This window comes from Marmota marmota, unplaced genomic scaffold (assembly GCF_001458135.2).
Source record: "Marmota marmota marmota unplaced genomic scaffold, marMar, whole genome shotgun sequence".
Classification (NCBI taxonomy): domain Eukaryota; kingdom Metazoa; phylum Chordata; class Mammalia; order Rodentia; family Sciuridae; genus Marmota; species Marmota marmota.
This window is the reverse complement of record NW_026000205.1, coordinates 4,707,114-4,732,839: the sequence shown is the minus strand read 5'-3', so window position 1 is coordinate 4,732,839 and position 25,726 is coordinate 4,707,114. Positions and strand designations below refer to the sequence as shown.

General features: G+C 49.5%; 2 protein-coding genes across 4 annotated transcripts in view; both read right to left on the bottom strand.

Moving 5' to 3' along the window:
* Positions 1–1,541: 1,541 nt before the first annotated feature.
* On the bottom strand, positions 1,542–7,397 carry Gpr4 (G protein-coupled receptor 4). Of its 3 annotated transcripts, XM_048790694.1 has the most exons (3): positions 7,379–7,397; positions 3,489–3,522; positions 1,542–3,284 (listed from the first exon to the last, which is right to left on the bottom strand). In XM_048790694.1, exon 3 carries the CDS (start codon positions 2,757–2,759, stop codon positions 1,671–1,673), a length of 1,089 nt encoding a protein of 362 aa, XP_048646651.1. In that variant the 5' UTR covers positions 2,760–3,284; positions 3,489–3,522; positions 7,379–7,397; the 3' UTR covers positions 1,542–1,670. The 3 variants fall into 3 exon arrangements, with proteins under 3 accessions (XP_048646651.1, XP_048646652.1, XP_015352185.1); XM_048790695.1 differs by lacking the exon at positions 7,379–7,397 and having other exon boundaries at positions 1,542–2,624; positions 3,489–4,996; XM_015496699.2 differs by lacking the exon at positions 7,379–7,397 and having other exon boundaries at positions 3,489–3,576.
* A 13,467-nt stretch (positions 7,398–20,864) lies between these two features.
* The window catches only part of Eml2 (EMAP like 2), a 27,991-nt gene continuing 23,129 nt past the window's right edge, over positions 20,865–25,726 (bottom strand). Inside the window, 4 exon segments of the mRNA XM_015496698.2 lie at positions 20,865–21,269; positions 23,799–23,929; positions 24,811–24,906; positions 25,305–25,392. Of these exon segments, the coding sequence (XP_015352184.1) occupies positions 21,144–21,269; positions 23,799–23,929; positions 24,811–24,906; positions 25,305–25,392 (441 nt within the window). The 3' untranslated portion in view covers positions 20,865–21,143.

Here is a 25,726-nt window from a genome sequence, read left to right as displayed (position 1 = left end):
CCTTGCGGAGACTTACTGGCCCGGCATGCACTGCCTGTGCCCCTCCAGTCTCATCTCCCACTCCTTTTGCCCTGCCTCCCTCGGCAGCCACACTGCTATAGCTATGGTCCCTTAGAATCCAGATGCTCTTAGCCCAGGGCTTGCTCTTCCTTCTGTCTGGAATGTTCTTCCCACAGGGCTGATGGTCTCACTTCCTTCAGGTCTTTGCTAATAAGCCTCCTCAGTGAGCCCTCCTCTGCCCCCAGTTTAGATCAGACCCCAGTCACTCTCTATCCCTTCAACTGGCTTGATTCTTCACCTTTCCACTTAGCAATTCCATACTTTTTTTTTTCCCCAGTATGCAGAGCAAATCCAGAGCCTTGTGCATCCAAGGCAAGCCTCTACACTGAGCTACACCCCTACCCCCCGCCTTAATGTTATTTTGAGACAGGGTCCGGCTAAATTGCCCAGTCTGACCTAGGACTTTAGATCTTCCTGCCTCCACCCCCAGAGTAGCTGGGATTGTAGGCCTGCACCACCACGCTCAGCTGATTTTTATTTTCATTAGTAGTAGTGGTGTTTTTCAATGGGTTGTTTTGTTTTGTTTTGTTTTTTGGTACTAGGGATTCAACTCAGGGCACTCAAACACTGAGCCATGTCTCCAGCCCTATTTTGTATTTTATTTAGAGACAGGGCTTACTGAGTTGCGTAGTCCCTGGCCTTTGCTGAAGCTGGCTTTGAACTTACAATCCTCCTGCCACAGCCCCAGATGGGATTACAGGTGTGTGCCACCACACCCAGTGAGATGGGGATTTGTGTGTTGTCGAGGCTGTTCTCCAACTTCTGGGCCCAGTGAGCCTCCTGCCCCAGCCTCCCAAGTAGTTAGGACTACAAACATGCCGCTGTGCCTGGCTTGTATTCATTTTTGTACTTGTTTATTCTGAGCCCAGTGAGGACAGGCAGAGCCAGGGCTTTCCTATTGCTGCGTCCCTAGCCCAACTCGGCCCAGGGCCAGGTATAGATCTCTGTGGAACGAATGAATGAATGTACTCTTTCTCCTGTGGAGCCTCCTGCCCAAGCCTGTGCTGCTCACACTGCCTCCAGGCAGTCTGCCCTGATTGCCTGTCACTTGGTTTCTGACATTCCTCTTCTTCAGTCCTGACTTGGAGAATGCTTTTTATCTAGAATCTCAGAATTGCTCTATCACTGTCTCCCAGATATGACCCGGGGGCAGGAAGTGTCACAAGAGCAAAGGTGATGACTACATAGTCAGTAAATTTCTCCATCTTCCCCTTGAGTCACAGATTTTTACTTCCATGCTGTAAATAATCCTAATTTTCTCCTTTTTGTCTTCACCTTTTGAAAACCAAATATTTGACTTAATTTACCCATCCCCTTCTCCAGGAAGGCCTCCAAGACCCCGGTGGCAGGGTCTGAGAGCCCATGGGACAAGGGTCACTGCTGTTCACCAGACTGCACAGCACAGGGCTGGGGACAGTTAACTGGAATTGTTAGGGGGTCACAGAGTGGGAGGATGGTTGACCAGGGACACACAGACTCCATTCTTTTCCTATTTTCCTGTATTTTATGAATAGTAACACAGCCTTATTTACATACAATTTGCATACACCAGAACTAGGGGAGAAGGGGTTTGGGAAAAGATGGGAGGATGGGGCTCTGCCCAGGCAGGTTCACTGTGCGGGCAGCAGCACCTTCAGCTGCACCTGGTCCCCCTGGGAGGGCGGAACTGCTGCCCAGGTGGCCGCCATGGCTTTGGCCACGCTGCTCCTCTTGGAGGTGAGTGGGGTTTCCAGGGTGAGAGAGGCATTGGCCATCTCCTGGGGCTTGTCACTGGCCAGGAAGCGCAGCAGGTTGTGCAGGGCCTTGGCCACATCGCTGCGGGCTCCCTCGTTGACGAGGCAGTAGAGGATGGGGTCGGCCACACAGTTGAGGCTGGTGAAGGCCAGCGAGCTGTGGTAGGCGGAGAACACGCGCTCCTCGAAGCCACAGTCCCAGGGGCGGCCCAGGTAGACGGCGCTGCGGGACAGCAGGAGCACGTGGTAGGGCGCGAAGCAGACCAGCACGATGGCGATGAGGCTGAGGGCCAGGCGCTTGATCTTGGCCTTCTCCTGGCGCTCGGTGGACACGCTGCCCCTCACCGCCCGCAGGATGCCCCGGTAGGACAGCAGCATGAGCGCCCAGGGGAAGAGGAAGCCCACGAAGACCCGGTAGAGGTTCATCCAGGCCACCCAGCCCTCCATGGGGAACTTCTCGAAGCAGAAGGTGTGGTTGTAGCGGTCTCGGAAGAGCTCATCGTGGAACAGGGGCGCCGAGTTGGCGCCCAGCTCCGTGGCCCAGACCACCGAGCTCACGGCCACGGCCGTCTTGACGCGCCGCAGCCGCGCGAACCTCAGCGGGTGGGCGACGGCCAGGTAGCGGTCCACCGAGATGCAGCAGAGGAAGGCGATGCTGATGTAGATGTTGGTGTAGAAGACGAAGCCGAAGAGCTTGCAGGAGCCGGGGCCGTGGATCCAGTTGTCGTGGTGCAGGAAGTAGTCCACCCACAGCGGCAGCGTGCAGATGTACAGCAGGTCGGCGATGCTGAGGTTCATCAGGTAGACGCCCAGCTCGTTGCGCTGCCGCACCTGGCGGTAGGCGGCCCACAGGGCCAGGCAGTTGGTGGGCAGCCCCACGCCGATGACGAAGATATAGAGGGACGGCGGGAAGAGGTGGTCCACGCGCGAGTCCACGTGGCAGCCCTCCCACGTGCGGTTGCCCATCCTCGGCACCAGAGCTCCCGAGGCGCTTCCCCTGGCCCACGGGGCTTCCGGGCCACGGGGGGCGGGAGGCCATCGGGCCCCCTGAGCCCCTCCTTGGAGGCTCAGGGGAACATGGTGGGGGGCTGTCACCCAGAAGAGAGGACCTTGAGGCAGGCTTGGCAGGGAAGGAGAAAGCTTGAGAGGAGGGAGGAGGAACTACTGCGAAAGGAAGATCTGGGAATGGTGGGATCGATAGAGGTCTATCAGTGGGGTGTTGGTAGAACCAAGCAGGGCATAAATAAGGAAGTCTGGGCTAAGGGACAAACGGGTGGGGGAAGAGGTCGTGGAGGAGATGAAGGCATCCACCGGTGGGGGTAAGAGGGTGATGCTTATAGAGGACCTAGGAAGTTAAGTGTAGCCACGTTGAAGTACTGGCGGAATAAAATGTTCTAGAAAGCACAGGAAATATATGGGACAGCGTTGAGATGGCAGGAGAATTGAAAAGATGAGGCAGTGCCGGCAGGAGTGCTGTCATCTCCCGGGATCCTGGCAGGAAATAAGGAAATCACTATGGTCACCAAGAAGTAGAGGGTCCTGTAGGAGTGGGCAAGTAGGGAGGCCAGGACTGGGAAGGGCTGCTAGGAACAGGAAGGAGGTGAGGAGGGGCTGATCAGAGGAGGGTCAGGGGGCAGAGGAGGGACTCCAGCTTGGGCCTGCAGGGTGGGAGGGGTTGGGATGAAGTGGCCCTACCTCACGACTCCAGGCAGAGTTGACATTGTAGGGCCTGTGGGGAGAGAGGACAGTGATGAGGCAGCGTGGACATCCCACCCACTTCTCCCATCCCCCTCCCCAACTTCTGCACATGACAGAAGGCAGACCCTGGACAGCGTCTGCCTGAATCCCATCCTAAGCAACAGATCACTCAGAACACTGATTTGAGGAGCCAGGTATCCCCCCCCCAAAACAGATACTCAAATAAAGACCAACTCAGATTTTAGAACTTTCTCCAAGATGCCAAAAATTAGGCACATGTATCATATTATACTCCAGGAAACACCAAACTAGTCCAACCCTATCCCTTCACAGGTAAAAGAAGGGGTCCAGAGAGGATGGTCAGTTCCTGAAGGTTGCACAGCAAAGCAGTCATGGAACTGGGCCAGGGACCAGCCTCCTAGCCCTGACCAAGGAGCCTTGTTCTATTTTTTTTAAGTTTTATTTTACTTTTAATTGACACCTAATAAGTAAACATTTATGGATACAGTGTCAGGGCACCCCATTTTTTGGTGCTGAGATCCAGGAAGGGTACCCCATTCTTGATAATGATGGTAATGGTGTAAGAACAGCCACACGGCAGGCCCTGATCCAAGCCCTTCTATCATTATTTCATTTAAATTTTGAAGAATTGCTGAAGGGCAGAAGGAGAGTAGTTATTCTCCCTTTTTGGCAAACTGAGGCACTGAGTCATTTGGAGACCTGTCCAGGGTCCTGATGGGGGGGGTCTCTGCTCTCAGCCCTTTGACCAGTTTTTCCAATTTGTTCCGTTTTCAGAATAACTGGATAGAAAAGGGACTGGGAACCGTAGCAGAGGGCTGAGGGAAGGACAGAGCCTCCTCTGGACTTGATCAAGGTCAGGGTGAGGGAGCAAGGGGAAGTCCTGAGTGGAGGCTGGCCAGCCACTGTCTCCCAGGGAGCATGTTCCTCACTGTCTCTTCTCCCACCTTCTCAAGGGAGAAACAGGCCCACCATCTCCTTGGTTCTGAGATGACCCACAATTCAAGGCAAAAGACAGTCAAGGACCATGTCCCCGACCATTGTCAGCCCCAGAGAGAAGGACAGCGATGTCCTGAGTCACAGGCACTTTGAAAGCCATTCCTTTGAAGGGTCTAGGTCTGCATGTTTCATTTTTTTGAATGTGAAGGGAAAAAAAAAAAGATCCTAATTGTAAGTGAAATCTAAGACAACAAAGAAGAAAGCGCCCGTGTTCTGGGTGAAATGAGGTGGATGCAAGAGGCCACCTCTGAAGAATCCCCAGGTCACACTTTGAAAACCACTAGTTAGGCTGGGTGCGATGGCGCCACCTGTAATCCCAGCAGTTTGGGAAGCTGAGGCAGGAGGATCGCAAGTTCAAAGCCAGCCTCAGCAAAAAGCAAGGCACTGGGCAACTCAGTGGAACCCTGTCTGTCTCTAGATAAAATACAAAATAGGGCTGGGGGTGTAGCTTAGTGGTTGAGTGTACCTGAGTTCAATCCCCGGTACCAAAAAGAAAAAAAAAAAAAAAAAGAAAAGAAAACCGCTGGTTAGCCAGCTGTGGTAGCACACATCTGTAATCCCAGCAGCTCTGGAGGCTGAGGCCGGAGGATCTAAGTTCAAAGCCAGCCTCAGCTACTCCATGAGATCCTGAGCAACTCAGCGAGACCCCATCTCTAAATAAAATATTAGGAAAAAGGCTGGGGATGTGGCTCAGTGGCTAAGCACCTTGGGGTTTAATCCCTGGTACCAACCAACAAACAAACAAACACTGATTGAGTGCACTGGACAGAGGAGGAAACTGAGGCCCAGAGAGAGGAACAGATGGACCACCCTGATGCGCATTCCTGAATGCCAGCCCTGCGCCACCTGCTTTCTGACTGCCATTCCGCCTGGCTCACCTCCCACCTGGCAGCCAGAAAGACCTTGTAACGTGGAAACCAGCGCTTGCTACTTTCCTGCTTGAAACCCTCCGGTGCCTTCCAAATGGACCTGCAGTAAGATCCAAACTCCTGGCCCCGGATGACAAGGTTCTGCCCAGCCCACCTTGTCCCCTCCTCCAGTCCCACCTCCTCTGTGACCCTCCTCCCAGCTTCAGACCCTTTCTTCTTACTCTCCCCTCCGTCTGGCTGGTGCTTCCTCCAGCTACCTCCCCCATCTTTCCACGCTCTGAGGGCATCCCTCTCCATCTTGTCCCCACCACCCCAGGACCCTCTCCTGACATCTCCTGCGGCTGGTCTGTTTGCTTCTGTCCATCTGTCTAGGATGGGCCTTCCAGGAGGGCGGGGACCTTGTGGGTCTTGTTGACTCCCTATGGCCAGGACCCAGGACAGGCCCAGCATACAGTAGGTGCTCAATAAGTACTCACAGAAGCCATTCCAGACACTCAGAGGCCCTAAGGAGGACCCCGGTGCTGGCCGACCCATCCCCCACTACACCTCCCTATCCTCCCCTGTAAGGCTGCACCCCAGGCTCAGAGGAGTCCCTGTGGGGGCTCCGGGGAGGGAGGAAGGAAAAGGCAGGATCTATGGCTTCCTAATTGACTTGGAAAGGTCAGTGCTAAGCCCTGCTCAGTAACTCCTGCCCCCTGTGGGGTCCTCTAGTAGCTGCTGTCCCCACCCTAGACTCATGACAGAGACTTCTAAGTCCTGTGGCAATGGGCAGGGACAGGGGTTGTTCCTGACTAGACCAGTACAACCCAGTCCCTCGCTCCTCTTGAAGCCTCCCACCCAGACCAAGTCATTCAAAATACTGTCATTCCTCGGTTCCCTTTCCCTCCCTCTCTCTACCCCAGGGTCGCCCCTCTGTTTGCCCCTGATTTCTCCCTCCTTCCTCCTATGACATATTGGAATTACTTTTCCTTCAGGAGCCTCAGTGTGTCCTTTTGCAAAAGGGGGCACAGTTTTTGAGTGGAGACTGGCCAGCCACTGCAGCGTGCAGCGTATGAACAATTTTTACTCCACAGTCACTGGAGACCAGAGACAGGCGTGAGGAAGTTGGTAATGGCAGGGGACACCCACTAGAGCGGGAAGCCCCCTGCCCCACCCTCCCTAGACCCCAGGGCTCTGCTGAGACAGACCGGAGACATTTCCGGCAGTCAGAGGAAATACATTTCCCATTGCTAATTTCCTCCAAGAGAGCCAGTCTTGCCCACCCCTCTCCTTCCCCAGCCCACCTACGTCTTGGGGTGCTGGGCAGAGGGAGGACGTTCCAAATCAACCCTCTGTCCTCCTCCACCCAATATCTGTCCACCATGAAACCCCCCAAAGTCAGCAAAGAATGTCAGACTCTTAGAATTCCACAATGCCACAGGCCCGTATGTGACAACCAGGGTGCACAGCTATTTCTGACCTCTTTCTGAGACAGAGGGGGAAACTGAGGCCCAAGGAAACGAGCCGGTTAAGCACTTCCCTTCCTAAATGGCTTTCTTTCCTTACTTTCTGCATTTCTGTCATTTTTCACATTTTGGGGGCAAGACATCTCTGACCCCTTTGAGACTCTTCTGGAAAATATGGATCTTCTCACCTCAAAAAAAGCAAGTGACCTGCAGTATCTCGAGTGGCCCTTCCTCATCTGCTCAGTTCCTGGGTCAAGAGCCTGAAATCTATGTCACCTCCCCTATTCAGGCTTTGTTGGGAAGGTAAACCCCCAATCTCAAGCCCATAGGAAGCTTCCCACAACCCCACCCCCACTTGGGTCCCCACTCTCTCCTTACAGAAGAGCAAGAGCGATAAACTCGTGTCGGGTGATACTGGGGAACAGGGGAGAAGGATTTGCTCCCCCCGCCCCCGGGCTGGTCAGCCACCCCACATCCAGGAAGCTCAAGGACTTGGAGAGTGGAGAGGACAAGAGGAAGAAGTGATGCGGCCCCCCCACACCCCCCCAACACTCACCAGCCTTGTCCCCCAAACCGCGCCACCAGCCGGCTCCCGCTTTGCCGCCTCTCTGGGCTCCTGCTTACCCCCCTCCCCCAGCAGCCCCAGGGGACTGGCCAGCTCCGGTCTGCTCATTAGGGACGAAATGTGATCACTGAGCCTCGCTCCCCACCTGGTGCCCTGGCGGCCGGTTGGCGGAAACTAGGGGACAGTCGGGCCACCCCAACCTCCCTGCTGGGCCTCAGTTTCCCCATTTCTACCTGGGGGGGCAGCCTCTATCCTCCCCCGTACCCTCCGCACCCAGCAGGGGTACTGGAATGCTCAGATGTCCCCCTCTGATGTTCTAGACTCCAGCGGTTCTCAGATCCTCAGGTTCTATCTTCAGCCTGTTCACGGCTTAGTTCTATTATAACATTCTAGAGCCTTCGCGCTCCCTATGCGATTATTATTATTACGGCGGCTTTGTGAGCGCGCCCTTCTAAGTTTCCAATATTCCAGGACACTCGCATTCCAAGATTCTAAAGTTCCATTGTTAGAACGCTCTATGATTTTTTAAAAAAACATTCTATGACTTTCATAATCTATTATTAAAACCTCGGTGATTTTTATCTTTGCCCAGCAAACATGAATACGCATTTCCCTTTTATTTTTTTACAGAAATGGGAACATACTCTAAATAGGTGAGCCCCACTTCCTCTTTTTTCCCCCTGATCTGTTCCGTTTTTTAACCTTCCAGCAGCCTGAAGGCAAGACTGCGGGAGTCTGAGATACTCATTCCCAGAGGCCAGGGCCATGCTGGCCACCTCCGCCTGCCCCCAAATTCTCACCCCCAGGAACACGAAGCCGGCTGCCTCCCTACCCTCGCTCAGCGGGCTCCCCTGTCCCTCCCAGTTTGCTCCAGCTGAGTTATTATTTGTCTAGACACAAACCAAATTATAGGCCCTGTCCCATGGGCACAGTGGGCTTCGTGGGGAGGGTCAGGACAGACGAGTCGATCCCCACTCCCCCACCTCTCTTCCTCTCTTTCCTCCTTCTCTGAAACCCAAGCTGCTGCCGGCCCCTCTGGTCCCTGCCAGCATGGTGTTGGAAATATGGAAATATTTTCTTTTCTCTGCTCCTGAAACCCTCCCTTCTGGACTGTGGCTGTTCATGCTCACCCTGACACCCCCTCCCTTCTTACTGCCAAGACCTTCTTCCCCAAATTAATCTGACTTAGTGACAGTAAAAGAAGCCAATTCTCTGGATTTTGGGCAAAGAAAGCCAGATCTCCAGATTTAGGCTTCAGTTGAACAAGAGTCCCCAGCCTGGTACTGACACACTAAGGGGATGTCTGCTCTTGGGCCTCAGTTTCCTCATCTATAAAATGGGGGGCTTGGCCTAGATGGCTCTGAGGGTCCTTTAGAGTCCTCAGCTGTGAACACTGCAAACGGCCAAGATTTCAAGATTCATCTGCTTGGACGGATGGATGGGAATATGCTGAGAGCTTTGACTTGAGGATCTCAAATCCCTCCTCTTCCCCTCCAATGTCCTGGGTCCTTCCATTGAAAGTCGTTCACATTCAAGTCTTCTTAATAACATGATTCCTAGAGTCCTGAGAGTCCCACCCCCTCCATCTCTCTCACCCTTTTCTACTGGGATCCCCTCCCCAAAAGGAAAATCTTCCCATCTTCACCCCAAATATGAAGTCAAGTTCATTCAGAGACAAAGATGGTGGGATCTCTGTTGGTGGGTTCTAGTGGAATGGGGCAGGTGGGGTCCTTCAGGGGGTCCTAGAGGTGGCCCTCATCTTCTCCATATGTGCCCCCAAATTCCCCAATGCACATGTAGCCGGAGCATGCCGGCAGGTGGCTGCACACACACACACAGACCATCACACTTCGCTTTCTAGAGCAGCCCTTCAGCCTGGTTTTGGGTGGGGGGGTCCCATTTAAGGGGAAGGGGAATGAGGCAGAGGCAGGAAGGAGTTAAGAGCTGCCCAGCCAAATCCTGGAAGGGAGGAAGTGGGGGAGGAAGTCCACCCCTCAGCCAGGAATTCCTGAAATCAGAGGGNACCTGGGCTGAGTAATTTCCTGCCTTAGAGACCCCCAGGCCTAAGTAAGTCATTAACCACCTGGATGCGCCCCCCCCCCCATCACCAAGAGAGCGACAGAGGCCTGTCAGGTTCCCACCTCCAAGGTCAGGGCCACTCTTGGAAGGAGCCCGTGCAGCTCACGGTTCCAACCAGCCCCCTAGCCAGACTTTAGGCTAGCGACCTCCTCAGGCCTGTGTCCTCTGGGCCCTTCTCTTCAGGGGATGTCGTCTGGCCCAGTCAATGCCCCTCTGCTGCCCAACGCTCTCCATCTCTGTCTCTGCTTTACTACCCCCCATCCCCAGGACCTGTCACCAGCTAACATGCTATGACTGCCTTGTTTTTTCTAATGATCTGCCTCCCCACTAGGGGGAGAGTCATTCATGCTTGGCTCTCCGTAGTGTGAAATACACATCGTTTCTAATGGTAAATGCTCAAGAGAACAAACGAAATAAAAACCAGCCCACATTTGCTTACCGTCATCATTCCCATCATTATCATTATCTTTATCATTACCCTCATCATGTCCTTCAAAAATTGGTTGTGAGTAGCTGGGGCTATAGCTCAGTTGGTAGAGAGCTTGCCTCACATGCACAAGGCCCTGGGTTCAATCCCCAGCACCACCAAAAAAATAAAATAAATAAATAAATATATATATGGTTGTGGGGCTGGGGTTGTGGCCCAGCACCACATAAAAAATAAACAAATAAAATAAAGGCATTGTGTCCATCTATAACTAATAAAATATTTAAAAAACAAATGCTGGGCTGGGATGTGGCTCAAGCGGTAGAGCACTTGCCTGGCATGCGTGTGCACGCCCGGGGTTCGATCCTCAAGCGGTAGAGCACTCGCCTGGCATGCGTGTGCACGCCCGGGGTTCGATCCTCAGCACCACATACAAAAAACAAAGATGTTGTAAAAAAATTCTCTCTCTCTCTCTCTCTCTTAAAAAATAAAATAAAATAAAAAACAAATGCTTGTAAAGCAGCCAGAAGCTAGACTCCATCTCAAAATAAAAAATAAAATAAAAGGGCTGGGAAGTGGCTCAGTGGTTAATTCCCTGGTTTTTTTTCCTACAGCCCTAAAAATGACTGATATTAGACTTAAAATTCTTGCGTGGGTGTGGGTGAGTGGGTACTGCGGTTTCTTCCTTTCTTTTCTGTGGTGCTGGGATCAAACAGCCTCAGAGGTGCTGGGGGGTGTCTATTAACACTGACCCCCACTCTCAGCCCGTATTTAGAGTATAAAGGATTGAACCGGGGACCCTCTCCCACTGAACCACATCTCAGCCCTTTTTACTTTTGTTTTCAGAGAGGGTCTCACTGAGTTGCCCAGGTTGCCCTCAAAATTGCAATCCTCCTGCCTCAGTTTCCCAACTAGCTGTGATTATAGGCATGTGCCACTGCGCCCAGGAGGCCCCTAATTTTCAATTGAAGTAAAAATACCCAGATCTTACAGGAAGAACACAACCAGTCCTGACAAATAAATATACCCATGTAAACTACACATCCAAATCAAGACAAGATGCTTCCATGACCCCAGAACAGTGTTTCATGGTCCTTTTTAGGCAACATATTCTACTTCAGCCAGAGGCAACTATTTTTTTTAAGCCAGAGATTAGTTTTGCCTATTCTAGACCATCACATAAATGAGTCACAGATGAAAACAAACAAAAGGGAGTTAGTATTATAATCATTTGCTGTGTAACATTAGACTAGTGACTTAACCTCTCTGAACCACATTATTCTCTTTCAGGAATCTTGAGGGAGACAGAAAACAAGAAGCTTAACCAAGGACATGAGAAATCTACAGATTGGGGACAGTTAAGGACAGCTCCAAGGGAAGTGTCTTGATGATCCTGTATGAGTCCTACCAGCTTCAAGCCTCCCAGAACCCTCTTGGCAGCCAGTTGGTCATCCCAAGTTCCTTCTAAAGAGCCATTCTGAGTGCTTATTGGTGGGCTTAGGGTCCGCTTCTCTCCTGGGCTCATCCTAAATTTATGCTGTGATTCAGTCTGGATCCCGGCAGGGAAGAGCCCATCAAAGAATTTCACTGGGAGCAATTGTAGAGGGACAATTTTTACAGGGATGGATGAGGTGGAGGAACCCACAAAGGAACCCACTGGGTGGCCCAACCACTGTGAGAGCCAAGCCATAACCACCCTCAGGGCAGAGGGACAAGGATGGGGCTGCTTACTAGGCCCCAGGGATAGCTCGCATTTAGAGAGGCGCTAGGACTGTGGCTACTGCAGGGTGCAGGGAGAGTGCCCAGGAAATAGATGCCTCCGTCTCTCTCCACTCGCCCTTGAGTTTCCTGCTTTTCATCTGCAGAATCCAACCTGAAAGCAGAGGGCAAGGGACGCTGTGGGTGAAGTATAAACAGGGCAGTCTCCCAGGGTCCAGTGCAAAGAGAGAAAAGCCCAGAGTGACCTTGCGCAGGGTGGGAGGGTCATGGAGAATTTTGAGCCAGGGCCTTGCTAAATTGCTCAGGCTGGCCTCGAACTTGCGATCCTCCTGCCTCAGCTTCTCTAGCTGGGATTCCAGGCGCTCCACACTGGGTAGCACTTATCCAGTAGAATTTTCAAGGCATATTTTTTCATGCAGATTCAAGACTGGCCACGAGAGGGCGAGAGAGCACAGAGAGCCCCAAGGAAAGGGCAGCTAGAATAGTGCAGGGCCACATCCAAGAACTTGGAAGGTGGGGAAACGAGCAAATGAATGGAGGATAAGAAAGAAGGTTTTGACTCAAGATTGGCAAAAAACTGGCTTCAAAAACCTAGAGGAGTCGGGTGCGGTGGCGCACGCCTGTAATCTCAGCAGCTCGGGAGGCTGAGGCAGGATTGCAAGTTCAAACAGCCTCAGCAACTTAGCGAAGCCTTAAGCAACTCAGCAGCTCAGAGCTCAGCCTAGAATAAAACGCTCTTACACAGATTGAGTGAAGGAATGAATTCAGTAGTCAACATGTCTATTCATTAAGCATTTACTGCATGCCAGATACTGGGGTGCAGATACTCGTACATTTTTTTTCAGTATTAGGGATTGAACCCGAGAGTACTTAACCACTAAACTACATCCTCAGTCCTTTTTGATTTTGAGACAGGATCTCGCTAAATTGCTGCGACTGGCCTCAAACTTGCCATCCTCCTGCCTCAGCCTCCTGAGTTGCTGGGATTACAGGCGTGCAACATTGCATCCAGCTATGGTTAAAGCCCAAATCCCTCCACTCACAGGCAATTGATTAGTGAAACGATGGCCAAGGATCTTTGACCTGATTTGAACTCGCGATCCTCCTGCCTCAGCCTCCTGAGCGGCTGGGATTATAGGCTTGCGGCACAAAGCACAAGCTCCAGCTGCAGTTTTGCAGCTGCCCAGGACTAGGAGAATAATGAATCTTGGCCCCTGTGATTATTTACTACCTGGCATAGAAATAGCTCTATTTATTTATTTTGTTTAAATAAATTTTGACACTGGGGATGAGTTTCATGTTTGAACCTGGGTGCTGCCATCTCTGGAGGGTATCACCATTTAGAGAGGTGGTACCTCTTGGGCAGATGTTTCTGGACACACACAGGCAATCCTTACAGACAAAAAGAAGATTTGTAGGTTCCTCCTGCAATAATTTTTCTCTCCCTTAAGAAAAGGTGGACTTCAGGGCCGGGGTTGTGGCTCAGTGGTAGAGCACTTGCCTAGCATACATAAGGCACTGGGTTTGCTCCCTGGCACCACATTAAAATAAAAATAAAATAAAGTAAAGGTATTTAAAAAAAAAAGAAAAGGTGAACGTCATAAATTGTCACTCTGCACTGCAAACCCTGGGCTTTCCCTCCCAAGAGACTGTCTTACAGTTGAGACACAGAAAGGAAACTCAAGTCTGTAGTATTCTTCAAAACTCTTACGTGTTGTTTTATCCAGAAAATTCCTTCATGTTTGTTGCCTTATCATGTTTTCTTTAGAACAAAGCTTCTCCAGGGAAATTCCTTGCAAGCTCAGCATCGTTTTGGAACTTTTTGCAGATGTAAAGTCTCAGGCTCTATTCCAGACAGACTGGGGAGGGCAGCATTCTCATTATCCAAACCCTACTGATGCTTTCAAATGTGAAAATTAGCCAGGCTGGTATGGCAGCCAATGCCTGTAATCCCTGAGACTTGGGAGACTGAGGCAGGAGGATTGCAAGTTTGAGGCCAGCCTCAGCAACTTGGCCACGGCCTTTCTCAAAACAGAAGTGTCTGGAGATGTGGCTCAGTGGCTAAACACCTCTGGGCTCAGTCTCCAGTACCCGCTCCTTCAAAGTAGGACTACTGAACTGGGGAGGAAGAAAAGCTCATGTCTTAGGGGCTCAACATAAAAAAGGAAAAAGATGTCATTAGATACCATCACTAAGTTATCTTACTCATAAAAAATGAGAACAACTCAACGGAAACCCTATTTGGACACTGTCACACCAGATATTCATCTGGTTCACATTAATACTGTCATATGAGTTGTTAAAATAATAAAATAGGCCAGGGGTGTGGTTCAGAGGTAGAGTGCATGCTTGGCGTGCACCAGGTCCTGGGTTTCATCCCCAGTGTCAAAATTTATTTAAACAAAATAAATAAATAGAGCTATTTCTATGCCAGATAGTAAATAATCACAGGGGCCAAGATTCATTATTCTCCTAGTCCTGGGCAGCTGCAAAACTGCAGCTGGAGCTTGTGCGTTGTGCCGCAAGCCTATAATCCCAGCCGCTCAGGAGGCTGAGGCAGGAGGATCGCGAGTTCAAAGCCAGCCTCAGCAAAAACAGGCACTAAGCCACTCAGTGAGACCCTGTCTCTAAATAAAATACAAAATAGGGCTGGGGATGCAGCTCGGTGGTCGAGTGCCCCTGAGTTCAATCCCCAGCATCTCCCTCCAAACCAAACCAAACCAAACTGCAGCTGGAAGCTTGGGCGGGGTGGGTGGGTTCACCTGCTTAGCCAGCCAGTGGCCCTGGGTTCCCCTTCTCAGAGCAGAAAACACAAAACCCCGGGAACTTCCGCCTAGCAAGCTCCTGGCCCTTGCTTGTCCTCCTAGTTCCTCACACAGTAGGGACATTGCCCCTGACTTTCAGGGACCCAGAGCTTCCTGCCGGCTGGTGGACTTCCTCTGACACACGGTTCCTCTGGTCCGCTCCCATTCACTGTGCAATGCCCTGCATCCTGCCGGTCCCCTACCCCTTCCGGAAGGGGCCCCTCATGATTGTCTTACCTCCAGTTGGGGAAAACATTTTTTTTCCTTTACTCAAATTTCTCAGAGGTGTCTGCCTGTTGGTACAGTCGTAATTTAAAGCTGAAAGTGGATATAACCATCCAGGATATGTTATCACTCCATTTTAGATGTCCTTTAAAATACTGTTATCAGGGGCTGGGGTGGAGCTCAGGGACAGAGATCCTGGGTTCCAACATCAGCACCAACCAACTCTCTCTCTCTCTCTCTCTCTCACACACACACACACACACACACACACACGCACACACATGCACAGTTCTCTGCCTGAGGTAAATTCACCCAAAGGGCGAAATTTAGCAATTACTAGCGCTTGTCAATCTCTCCGAAGGCCAGAGAGCAAACACACACACACAGTGGGGACGCTCTTGGAGTAGTGGATGCTTTGGAAACAGAGGGAATCCAGTGGCCGGCCTGCCTTGTGCTGGGGATTGAACCGAGGGCCTCCAGCAAGCTAGGCAAGAGCTCTACCACTGAGTTACACTCACAAAAGGGTTATCTAGACTCCTTGGAATGTCCTTCAAAAATGGGCAAGTTAAACTGGGCCGGTAGTGCACGCCTGTAAATCCCAGCAGCTCTGGAGGCTGAGACAGGAGAATAGCAAGTTCAAAGCCAGCCTCAGCAAAAGCTAGGCAGTAAGCAACTCAGTGAGACCCTGTCTTTAAATGAAACACAAAATAGGGCTGGGGGTGTAGCTCCTGAGTTCAATCCCTAGTAAAAAAAAAAAAAAAAAAAAGAAAGAAAGAAAAGAAAAAGAAAAAAAAAAGATGAACAATCTAAGCTGGCATGGTTATGTGCACCTGTGGTCCCAGCTATTGGGGAGGCTGAGGCTGGAGGATCACTTGAGCTCAAGAGTTCAAGGCTGACCTGGGCAACATAGTGAGACCCTGTCACAAAAAAATAAACGACAAATAAATAAACAAATAAAGGACCTTAGGATCACTCCTATTTCCTCAAAAGGTGGCTATTATACTGGGTGAGGCTCACACAGAAAGGAATAAAATGCAAGCTAAATGTGCTGGTCGATCATTATTCCAGACCAGCAGCCTTAATCACTAATGTTCCCTCCTATCTATATCTTCCAAGGATTTATCTCTGGAGGAATCCAAGGAGGCCATTATAAAATAGAATTGTTTGGCTCCCGGTTTCAAAAAGAAAGACTAGGAAAAAAGTCTGGTTGTACCATCCCTGAAATGATCTCTGGTGCTCCTTAGACAACTGCTTGATGGCACCAGTTGGTTCCAATGGCTATCAGCTAAATCTCCCTGTGAAACTATTTGCATTTTCTCCTCCTCCAGGGGTGGGAATGAAACCCAGGGCCTTCACATGCAAGACAAGTGTTCTAACACTGGTCTACACCCCAGCCCCTCATGAAACCACTTTTTCCTCCTTTGCAATCCTTTGCAATACTGAGGATTGAACCCAGGGCAGTGAACCCAGGAGCTACATCCTCAGACCATTTATTTATATATTTACTTATCTATCTATCTATTTATTATTTATACATATCAGGAATTGAACCCAGGGGTGCTAGACTGCTGAGCCACATCCCAAGTCCTTTGTATTTTTACTTTGAGACAAGGCCTCACTAGGTATCAGAGGCTGGCTTTGAACTCAAGATCCTCCTGCCTCAGCCTCCTGAGTCGCTGGGATTACAGGCATGCATCACCCCTCCAGCTCATGAGACCACGTATGATAGTTAATTCCATGGTGTTCATTTGGCTGGGTGGTGGTTCTCAGGCATTTGGCTCCACATTATTCTGGTTGCTTCTGTGAGGGTGTATTGGGGATGAAATTAGCATTTGCATCAGTTGGATTTCCAGTGAACCAGATTACACTCAATAACGTGGATCCACCTCATCCAATCAGCTAAAGGCCTGAAAAGCCCAAAGACTGACCTCCTCCAGCTAAAAGGAACTCTGCTGGCAGGTGGCCTTCATATATGAATGACATCATCATGGGCTCTTTCTTGGAGACACCCGCGAGTCCTTCAGTAGGTGGTGAATGGCTAAACAGAGCCATGAGTGATCGTTTTATTTTATTAAATCTGGGATTTGTTCCGCAACAATAGATAATGGGAAGAAGGATCTTCAAATGCCCAGAAGCATTATTGAGTCTGAACCCAAAGTGACACAAATATGCTGAGATGGCTGGTAACCTCTCTCACCTGTTCACAAGTTTTTATACCCTTTTTCCTTTGGGGGAATTTCTCTGCCCACTTTAAGAGTTTCGGGTGGTGTCTGTCGGTCTCAGGTGTTGTACTAACCCTCCCATTCAAAACAGTGAGCGCATGACCCAGGCCTGACCAATCATATGGCTCCATTGCCTACGCCACAGAGATTGGTTCAAGGGTGGCCACATGATCAAAGCTGAGCCAATCAGATTCCTCCTGACGATTCACACGCCCTGTGGGAAAACGACTTCTGCTTGCTTTGATGTCTGTCGTGTGGCTTGAGGCAGTGCTGGTGCACGCTCTGTGACGTAAGGGAGCTAACAGTTTTGGAGTGCTTCTTATGCGCCCTGCATGTACTTAAGTCCTAAATGCATGTATTTAAGTCACTTAACTTTCCCAGACCCCTTATCAGGCAGGTACTTTTTTGGGAGATTGAGGGGTGGGGTACCAGGGGTTGAACCCAGGGGTGTTTAACCGCTGAGCCACCTCCCTTGTCCTTTTTATTTTTTTTGTTTTGAGACAGGGACTTACCAAAGGCCCCAAGTTGCTTAGGACCTCCCTGAGTGGCCGAGGCTGGCTTTGAACTTGTGATCCTCCTGCCTCAGCCTCCCCAGTCTGGGATTACAGGCATGCGCCTAATGCAGGTGTCACAGGAAAGCGGGGAGCTGAAACTCCAAACCTGGGTTTTTGTGTTCCGAGGAAAGAAAATTGAAAGACACCCAAAGAGAACTTTATTGTAAGTGAAAGTAAAGAGAAAATGAGGTGAAAGTAAAGTATAAGCAAAGTGAGGCTCAAGAGAGAACACTCTCAAGAGAGTGGGCCATCTCTGTGGAGAGAATAACCTAGGAGTCAACGCTGCCTCCAAATTTATTACTGTTTTATGTTTACCAGGAGAGCTGGGGACCACCTTCTGTACTCTTTGCTGATCAGGTGTTAACTCCTCCTTCACCTCCGGAGGTGGAGTTTTTGACCTTGGTTGGTGGCCTTCAGAACTGTCAAGGTGGCTATCCCAGGGCGGGGAGGGGTGTGCTTCATCTACAAGTGGATCCCTTGTTAACGTGGGCGCTGGGGTCAGTACCTGGTCGGAGGTTACTTTAGTGCGCCTACAAACTAACTATAACCCTCCTCATTCTTGTCTACTTTGGAAGTAGTTTGAAGAAGACCCTAAAGTATTTTAAAGAACACTTGTGACCTTGGGAGGCATTCACTGCTCATTGCTAGCTACTACTTAACACAAGTACTTTTTATAAAAAAAATATTTTTTAGTTGTTGATGGACCTTTATTTTCTTCATTTATTTATATGTGGTGCTGAGAATTGAACCCAGTGCCTCACACTGGTGAGGCAAGTGCTCTACCACTGAGCCACAACCCCAGCCCAACACAAGTACTTTTAATCCCATCTAAAACAGGGAAACTGAGGCCCTAAAAGCTCAAGAAAATTGCTCAAAAAAGGAAGGAGGACCCCGAAGAGTTCACACTGAACGGTTGCATCTATTTAAAGCAAAGGTAGGCAAAGTGCCACCATGGGCCAGGTCCTATCTGTGGCCTGGTTTTGCATGGCTCACAAGTTTGTTTTTATTTTTAAATTTTATTTTATTTTTATTTTTAAGTGATTCCAAAGAAATCTAAACATTACTATTTTGTGACAAGTGAAAATTATGAGAAATTCAAATTTCAGTATCCATAAATACTTTTATCTGGAAGGAGCCCAGCTCATCCCCGCATCCAGTCTGGGTTTGTTTCCCACCACATCAGTTAGTGGTGACAGACTGGGTTGGCTGACAAGGCAAAAATAGTTACTATCTGGCCCTTTGCAGAAAGCGTGCCAACTTCAATTTTCTAAAACATAAATGGGGCTGGGGATGTGGCTAAGTGGCAAGGGCTTGCCTAGCATGCTCCAGGCCCTGGGTTCTATCCCAGCACTGAAAAAAATTTTTAAAAAATAAATGAATAAATAAAAAGTGTTTTAAACTATTCTATGGTGTGAATAGGCAGGGTAGCAGGCTAGCAGTATTGGGAGAGGGGTAATTACTAGGAGGGGGTGCAAAAGGACTTCTGGGGGAGCTGGGGGTGTTGTTTTTCCATCTGGGAGCCAGGGCATTATGTGCTAAGTTAGTAAAAATTCAGCAGACTCTACACACATGAGGTGTGCCCTTCTCAACATATGTGCTAAACACCAATAGAAAGTTAAAGTGGGAGCTGGGCCCAGTGGCCCACGCCTGTAATCCCAGCGGCTTTGGGAGTTGAGATGGGAGGATCCCATGTTCAAAGCCAGCCTCAGCAATTTAGCAAGACTGTAAGTGACCCAGTGAGGATCTGTCTGAAAATAAACAAAAAGGGTTTGGGGGTTATTGCTCAGTGGTTAAGTGCCCCTGGATTCAATCCCTGGTACCAAAAAAAAAAAAAAAAAAAAAAAGNACCCGCTCCTTCAAAGTAGGACTACTGAACTGGGGAGGAAGAAAAGCTCATGTCTTAGGGGCTCAACATAAAAAAGGAAGAAAAGAAAAAAGAAAGAAAGTTAAAGTAATACTAAACATGGTGGCACACCTACAATTCCAGCAACTCTGGTGGCTGAGACAGGAGGATGGGGAATTCCTCCTGGCCAGCCTCAGCTACGGAGATCCTGTTTCCAAAAAAACATTTTTTTTTTTTGGTACCAGGGATTGAACCCAGGGTTGTTTAACCACTGAGCCACATCTACAGACCTTTTTTGTATTTTATTTTATTTTAGAGACAGGATCTCACTGAGTGGCTAAGTGCCTCGCTAAGCTGCTGAGGTTGGCTTTGAACTCTTGATCCTCTTGCCTCAGCTTCTCCAGCCACTGATTACAGACATGTACCACCACACCTGGCTCCCTGTTTCAAAATCGCAAAAGGGGGCTAGGGATATAGCTCAGTTAATAGAGTGCTTGCCTTGCATGCCTGAGGCCCTGGGTTTAATCCCCAGCACCACAACCACCAAAAAGAAAAAAATTTTTAAAGGGGCTTGGAATTGTACTTCAGTGGTAGAGCCCCCCACCCCAAACCCCAGTATTGAGGAAAAAATAAATAAAAACTTTGGCTGGGAAAGCAGTTTAGTGGTAGAGCGTTTGCCTAGCATATGTGAAGCCCTGAGTTTGATCCCCAGTCCACACAAAAATAAAATGAAAAAATAAAAAAGTTGAGTAAAAAAAATCTAGAAGCTGTGGGTATAGCTCAGTGATGAAGCATATATTTAGCATTTGAGAGTCCTGGGTTCAATGACCATCACCAACACAAAAAAGCTTGCTCCAGGTTGCACAGATACCAAGCTGAGAAATCCCCAAGAGGAGGATGCCCAGTGATCACATTTGAGCCCCCTGAATCCATCTGGGCCCCTCCTGCATGGACTCTGCAGTTCCATGATCTGGCAACTCCTGTTATCAGTCATGCTGGATGGTATCAGGTTTCTGTTCCTTGCAACTCACAATCCTAGCCCCTCATCTCCTAGACATCTATTTGGTCTTTAGCTCACTTCCCAGAAAAAAAACTCCGTCTCCCAGTCCAACCCTGTGGGTCAGAGGAAGTCTCCCTTGTTTTTAGACAATCTCACCTACCAGGCTGTAATCATGTCCAGGGCTGGTTCTTTCCCCAACAGGAACCCTTCACAGTAGACCACTCTGGGGGCCATATTGACTGACCTTTAGATGAGCCAATCACAGTAACTCCGTGGAAAGTTTGGACTTGGGGCTCAAAGCTGGTTGATCTCAGCTTAGAAGCTACTGGGGGCCATGTTTCTGTTGTGGAGAGAATGCTGGTCCCAAAGATAAATGCTGACTTGATCGCTCTGAAATCTAGAGGCACGCTTGCCCTTCCTTATTTGGCTATGTGGGCCAACCATGTTCTTTTTTGGCCCAAGACAGAGCAAGATGACTTCTGCCATTTGTATCCAATACAGGCCGAAATAATAACAGTCCTTCACTCACACTGTGCAATAAATACCCACACACACTCATGACAATTTATGCGCACATCAAATACACAGACCGACACACCATGGCTCAGTGCATGTATCTTTATTTTTGGATGATATAAAAGAATAAACTTAAAAAAACACCTCAAACCAAACACCAATGGCGGCAAAGCACTGTGACCCCTCTTCCCACCCCGATAAATAGAGACTTCTGTCTGTCAGTTCACCCCCCGCCCCCATAACCCCCTCTGCTATAGACGAACTCTGGGTATATATTATTCTACTCGGCAATAGACATCTCCCGAAAATAGAGTCCCAGCCCTGCCACCTGATTCTACCCCGGCCCCACGTCCCTGGGACCCCGGGTTCACACCACCCGCCACTGCAGCACGCTGGTGTCCTTGCCCCCTGTGGTTAGGGCTACACTGTCATCCCACAAGAAGGCCACATTCGTCACATGGCTGCTGTGTCCACCATATTTGTGGCCGAGAGCCTGTTATAGGGGAAGAAGAAGTGGACAAAAAGTCAGAGGGGGCAGTGCCACCTGCGGTCTTCCTGTCCCCAACCCCTTTCTCTTCCTATAATTAGAACCAATAACCCTTCCTATAATTACACACTGAGCTAAACCCCTGGCCCCAGCATTCATTAATTTATTTTTTAATAAGAAATCAATGGGAAATGATACTGGTTTCTCCAGTAAGTTAATGGCATAAAAATAAACATGAGAGTACAGAAGACTGTTCACAAAGAGAACAAGACTCTAGCAAATGCTATGTTTGGAGCCAGCATTTTCTTTCTTTTTTTTTTATTCCCGGCACCAGGGATAGAACCCAAGGGCATCTACCACTGAGCTACCAGCATCACACACCCCCTTTTATTTTTATTTTGAGACAGGGTCTCACTAAGTTGCTGAGGCTGGCCTTGAACTTGTGATCCTTCTGCCTCAGCCTCCAGAGTTGCTGTGATTACAGTTCCACTATACCCAGCTTGGATACTAATTTAACAAAACAAAGCAAAAAACTGTGGAATGTTATTTTGGGATAACTATTTTATTTAATTAATTAATTTAATTTTTAAATATTTTTTAATATTTATTTTTTAGTTGTAACTGGACACAATATCTTCATTGTATTTATTTTATTTTTATGTGGTGCTGAGGATCGAACCCAGGGCCTCGCACGTGCTAGACAAGCGATCTACCACTGAGCCACAATCCCAGCCCCATGGGATAACTATTTTAATATGGAACTGGGTATTTGATTACATTAAGAAATTAATGAGGGCTGGGATTGTGGCTCAGTGGTAGAGCGCTTGCCTCTCACATGTGAGGCACTGGGTTTGATCCTCAGCACCACATAAAAACAGATAAATAAAATAAAGGTGTGTGTCCATCTCCAACTAAAAAAAATATTAAAAGAAATTAATGAGGGGCTGGGATTGTGGCTCAGGGGAGGGCACTTGCCTCACGTGTGTGAGGCACTAGGTTCCATTCTCAGTACTGCATATAAATAATGAATAAAATAAAGGCCCATTAACAACTAAAAAAAGTATTAAAAAAGAAATTAATGAATGCTGGGGCCAGGGGTTCAGCTCAGTGTGTAACATGTATTCCTCAGACACAAGGCTCTGGGTTTGATCCCTTAAAAAAAAAAAAAAATTGTGGGGGGAGAAAGAAAGAAAAAGAAGAAACAAACAGGGCAGGGCCTGTAGCTCAGTGGTAGAAGCGCTTGCCTGGCTTGTGTGAAGCACTGGGTTCAAACTTCAGCTTCAATTAAAAATAAATAAATTGGGGCTGGGGATGTGGCTCAAGTGGTAGCGCGCTCATCTGGCATGCATGAGGCACTGGGTTCAATTCTCAGCACCACATACAAATAAAATAAAGATATTATGTCCACCTAAAACTAAAAAAAAAATAATAAAAAATATTTTTAAAAAAAGTTAAAAAAATAATTAATTAAATAAAAGCATTGTGCCCATCTACAACTAAAAGTATGTTTAAAAAAAAGAAAAGAAGGGCTGGGGATGTGGCTCAAGCGGTAGCGTGCTCGCCTGGCATGTGTGCGGCCTGGGTTCGATCCTCAGCACCACATACAAAGATGTTGTGTCTGCCGAGAACTAAAAAAAAATAAATAAATATTTAAAAAAAAAAAAAAAGAAAAGAAAAAGAAGAAACAACTATGCCAAATCTGATAATAGCAGAACACGAGTACTAGTTCCAGGAGAGATCACTGTTCTATTTTCTCTGCTTTTATGTGTGAAAATTTCCCAATAAAATTTTGGAACAAGATTTTTTCTTAGGGCCAGTGAACATAAAAAGTAACGATGTCCGGTCTTAGATTAGACATGGGTTAGCTGCTGGTGGCTTGTGGATGAGTTGAATGTGACTCAGTGTTTTTAGAAACATAGTTGTGGACATTATTGGAAAATTGAGAGAATTCAAATTAAAATCCTGATTTCTGGCCTCTTTTAAAACCATGTAAGATGCAGCTGCAGAGAACCAACTTCTCATTAAAACTGGGGAGTAAGCAGCTCCCTGGCCTCAAGCCATCACTCTCACTGCCTGTTTGGCCCTGTGGGGCTGGAGTTTGGTCCTCGTCCTAGGACTGCTGGGAAATCTAAATAACCTAGAGCATCATGTTGGGACTATCATGCCACTTAGGCTGTCAGCTTCATAAGGGCTGTGACCGTGTTGTCTTGCTCAGTGATATATCCCCTTTGCCCAGGCACAAAGTAGGTGCTCATTATTTGTTGAGTTAACAAGGAGAAAAGAACCGAAGATGCCAGAACTACAGATGCTCAGAACCTTAATGAGCCACATCTTCAGCCCTAAAGTTCACTGACTTTCAGGTTAAGAAGGGCCCTTTAACCAGGTGGGTGACACATGCCTTAATCCCAGCTACATGGGAGGCTGAGGCAAGAGGATAGCAAATTCAGAGGCCATTCTTGGCAACTCAGAACCTGCTGAATCTTCCCCCCAACTCTGTTTGCTACCCCAGGCCCCATGGAACCCAGAGGGACTCACTCGGGGCTGACAGCAGGGGTAGCTGAACAGGTGGACCTTGCCAAAGTCATCAGCCGAAGCCAGCAACTTGCCATCATGGGAACGGGCCACGGCGTTGATGTCAGTGCCATCAGCCCCCTCTGACCAGATCCCTTTGGACAAGATGGGGAGCAGTGGTAAGATGTCAGCTGGGGCCAGGGACTCCCAAGAACAGCAGCCCCCCCCATTATCCTCTACCCCCTTATCCTCTACCCATATACACGGTCTCTATCGAGGATTGGAGTCAAATTATCTTTTGAAGGGACAAATCTGACTCTGTCCCTCTACAAGCTCAAAATCTTTCCATGGCTCCCTGGTGGTCTCAGGAGAAAGCCTTGACCCTCTGGGCTCTGCCCAGCCCCACCCACTGCTCCTCCCTCATCCCTCAGCAATGCTCCCCTTGAACTCCGCAACGATTTAGCTGCTCTACCTTCCTGTGTTTCTCCAGTGTCCAAGTTCTCCGTCACCTTTGGGCTTCTGCACATGCTGTGCCCTGCCTACAGACTGTTCTCCATCTCCCACCTCCTCTCCATCCTCCAGGTCCTAGCTCAACTGTCTCTTCCTCCATGAAGTCCTCTCCAACCCCCTCAGACTAGCCACCGCCCCACCCCAGTTCAGTTTGCAGCACTACCTAATCCGGGTGATCCCCGTCTGGAGACAAGTGTGTCTCCTTCACTGGATTGTGAGCTCAGGAGAGCAGGGCTGAGGCTGCTGCGGTCACTGCCCAGGCCAGGGTCAGCCCACAGGTGCTCAGGCAGTCCCTATGGACTGCATCAGGGTCTAAATGAACAGGGGGCCAGGGCGCTGGTGGGGAGGCTCTCTCTGGTCCAGGGCTACCACCCATCTGGTCTCAGCTCACTCTGCCCTTTCATTTTACACAAACACTGCCCACACAAGGGAAAGGAGGTAGCCCACAGGAGGCAGGGGAAGCACCAGTCTGGCCTGCTTCTTGGGCCTCCTGTCCTCAGTGGGACCCTCCTTTTCCACAACTTACCAAACACCCCAAACCCTAGGACACACGTAGCTGTGTCCCATTCCACATTCCTCATGGTGTCTGCATTGGTGATCTGCCTACAGGTGGCCGGGTCCCCTGGGGAGAAATTTTAGGAGGTGTTCAGGGCAGAAGAACTGTGGCCAAACCCATCCACTTCACAGACAGTGGGCACTCAGACCAGACCAAGGTCCCCGGCTCATGCCTCCTCTCTGGACAGGCCGAGGGCTAGACTCTGGGTTCAGACCCCTCAAAGCCAGAGCAGGGACATCTGCTTAAAGACCTGCACCTGCCCATCCAATCAGAGAGGAAATCCAATGCAGGGGCTCCTGAGTTCCAAATCACAACGTCCCCTGAATGACAGCCAGAGAGAGACCCGAAGCCCCTGCCTCCTACCCGCCGCAGAACTCGCCTCCTACCCGCTGGAGACCTATGCGAATCACACACGCGAACCAACAGGCCGAGGAAGGAAGGACGCTGGGTCCCAGGGAACTCACAGTACAGAATCTCGTAGTCTCCGGAGTTGGTAACAAAGCAGCTGCTGTCCTGGGCCCAGTCCAGGTGGGTGATAAAACTGGAGTGTCCCTGTGGGGGACGCAAGGGGCGGTCAGAGAGGGAGAGGGCAGAACCAGGGACAGGGGGCACAATTAGAGTAGGAAGGGCAAAATACAGAGGGAGGGTGAGAACACAAGGGGCCAGAGAGGGATATGGGCTCCCGAGCGTGGGAGGCGGGGTCAGACCGCTGTGGGCGGGGCCATACTCCAATGGGCGGGGCTGACAAAATGCGCTTAGAAGACAACGCCAATTAGGATTAAGTGGGCAGAGCTAGATCCGCGGACTTCGAATGCAGGGGGTGGGGCCACACAGACGTTTCGCAGAGGACTGAGGGGCGGGGCCACAAAGGGGGCGGGTTTGGGGC

Bases quoted from the DNA above. Each gene is read 5' to 3' on its own strand.
- Gpr4 (XM_048790694.1), bottom strand. From the start codon at position 2,759: ATGGGCAACCGCACGTGGGAGGGCTGCCACGTGGACTCGCGCGTGGAC.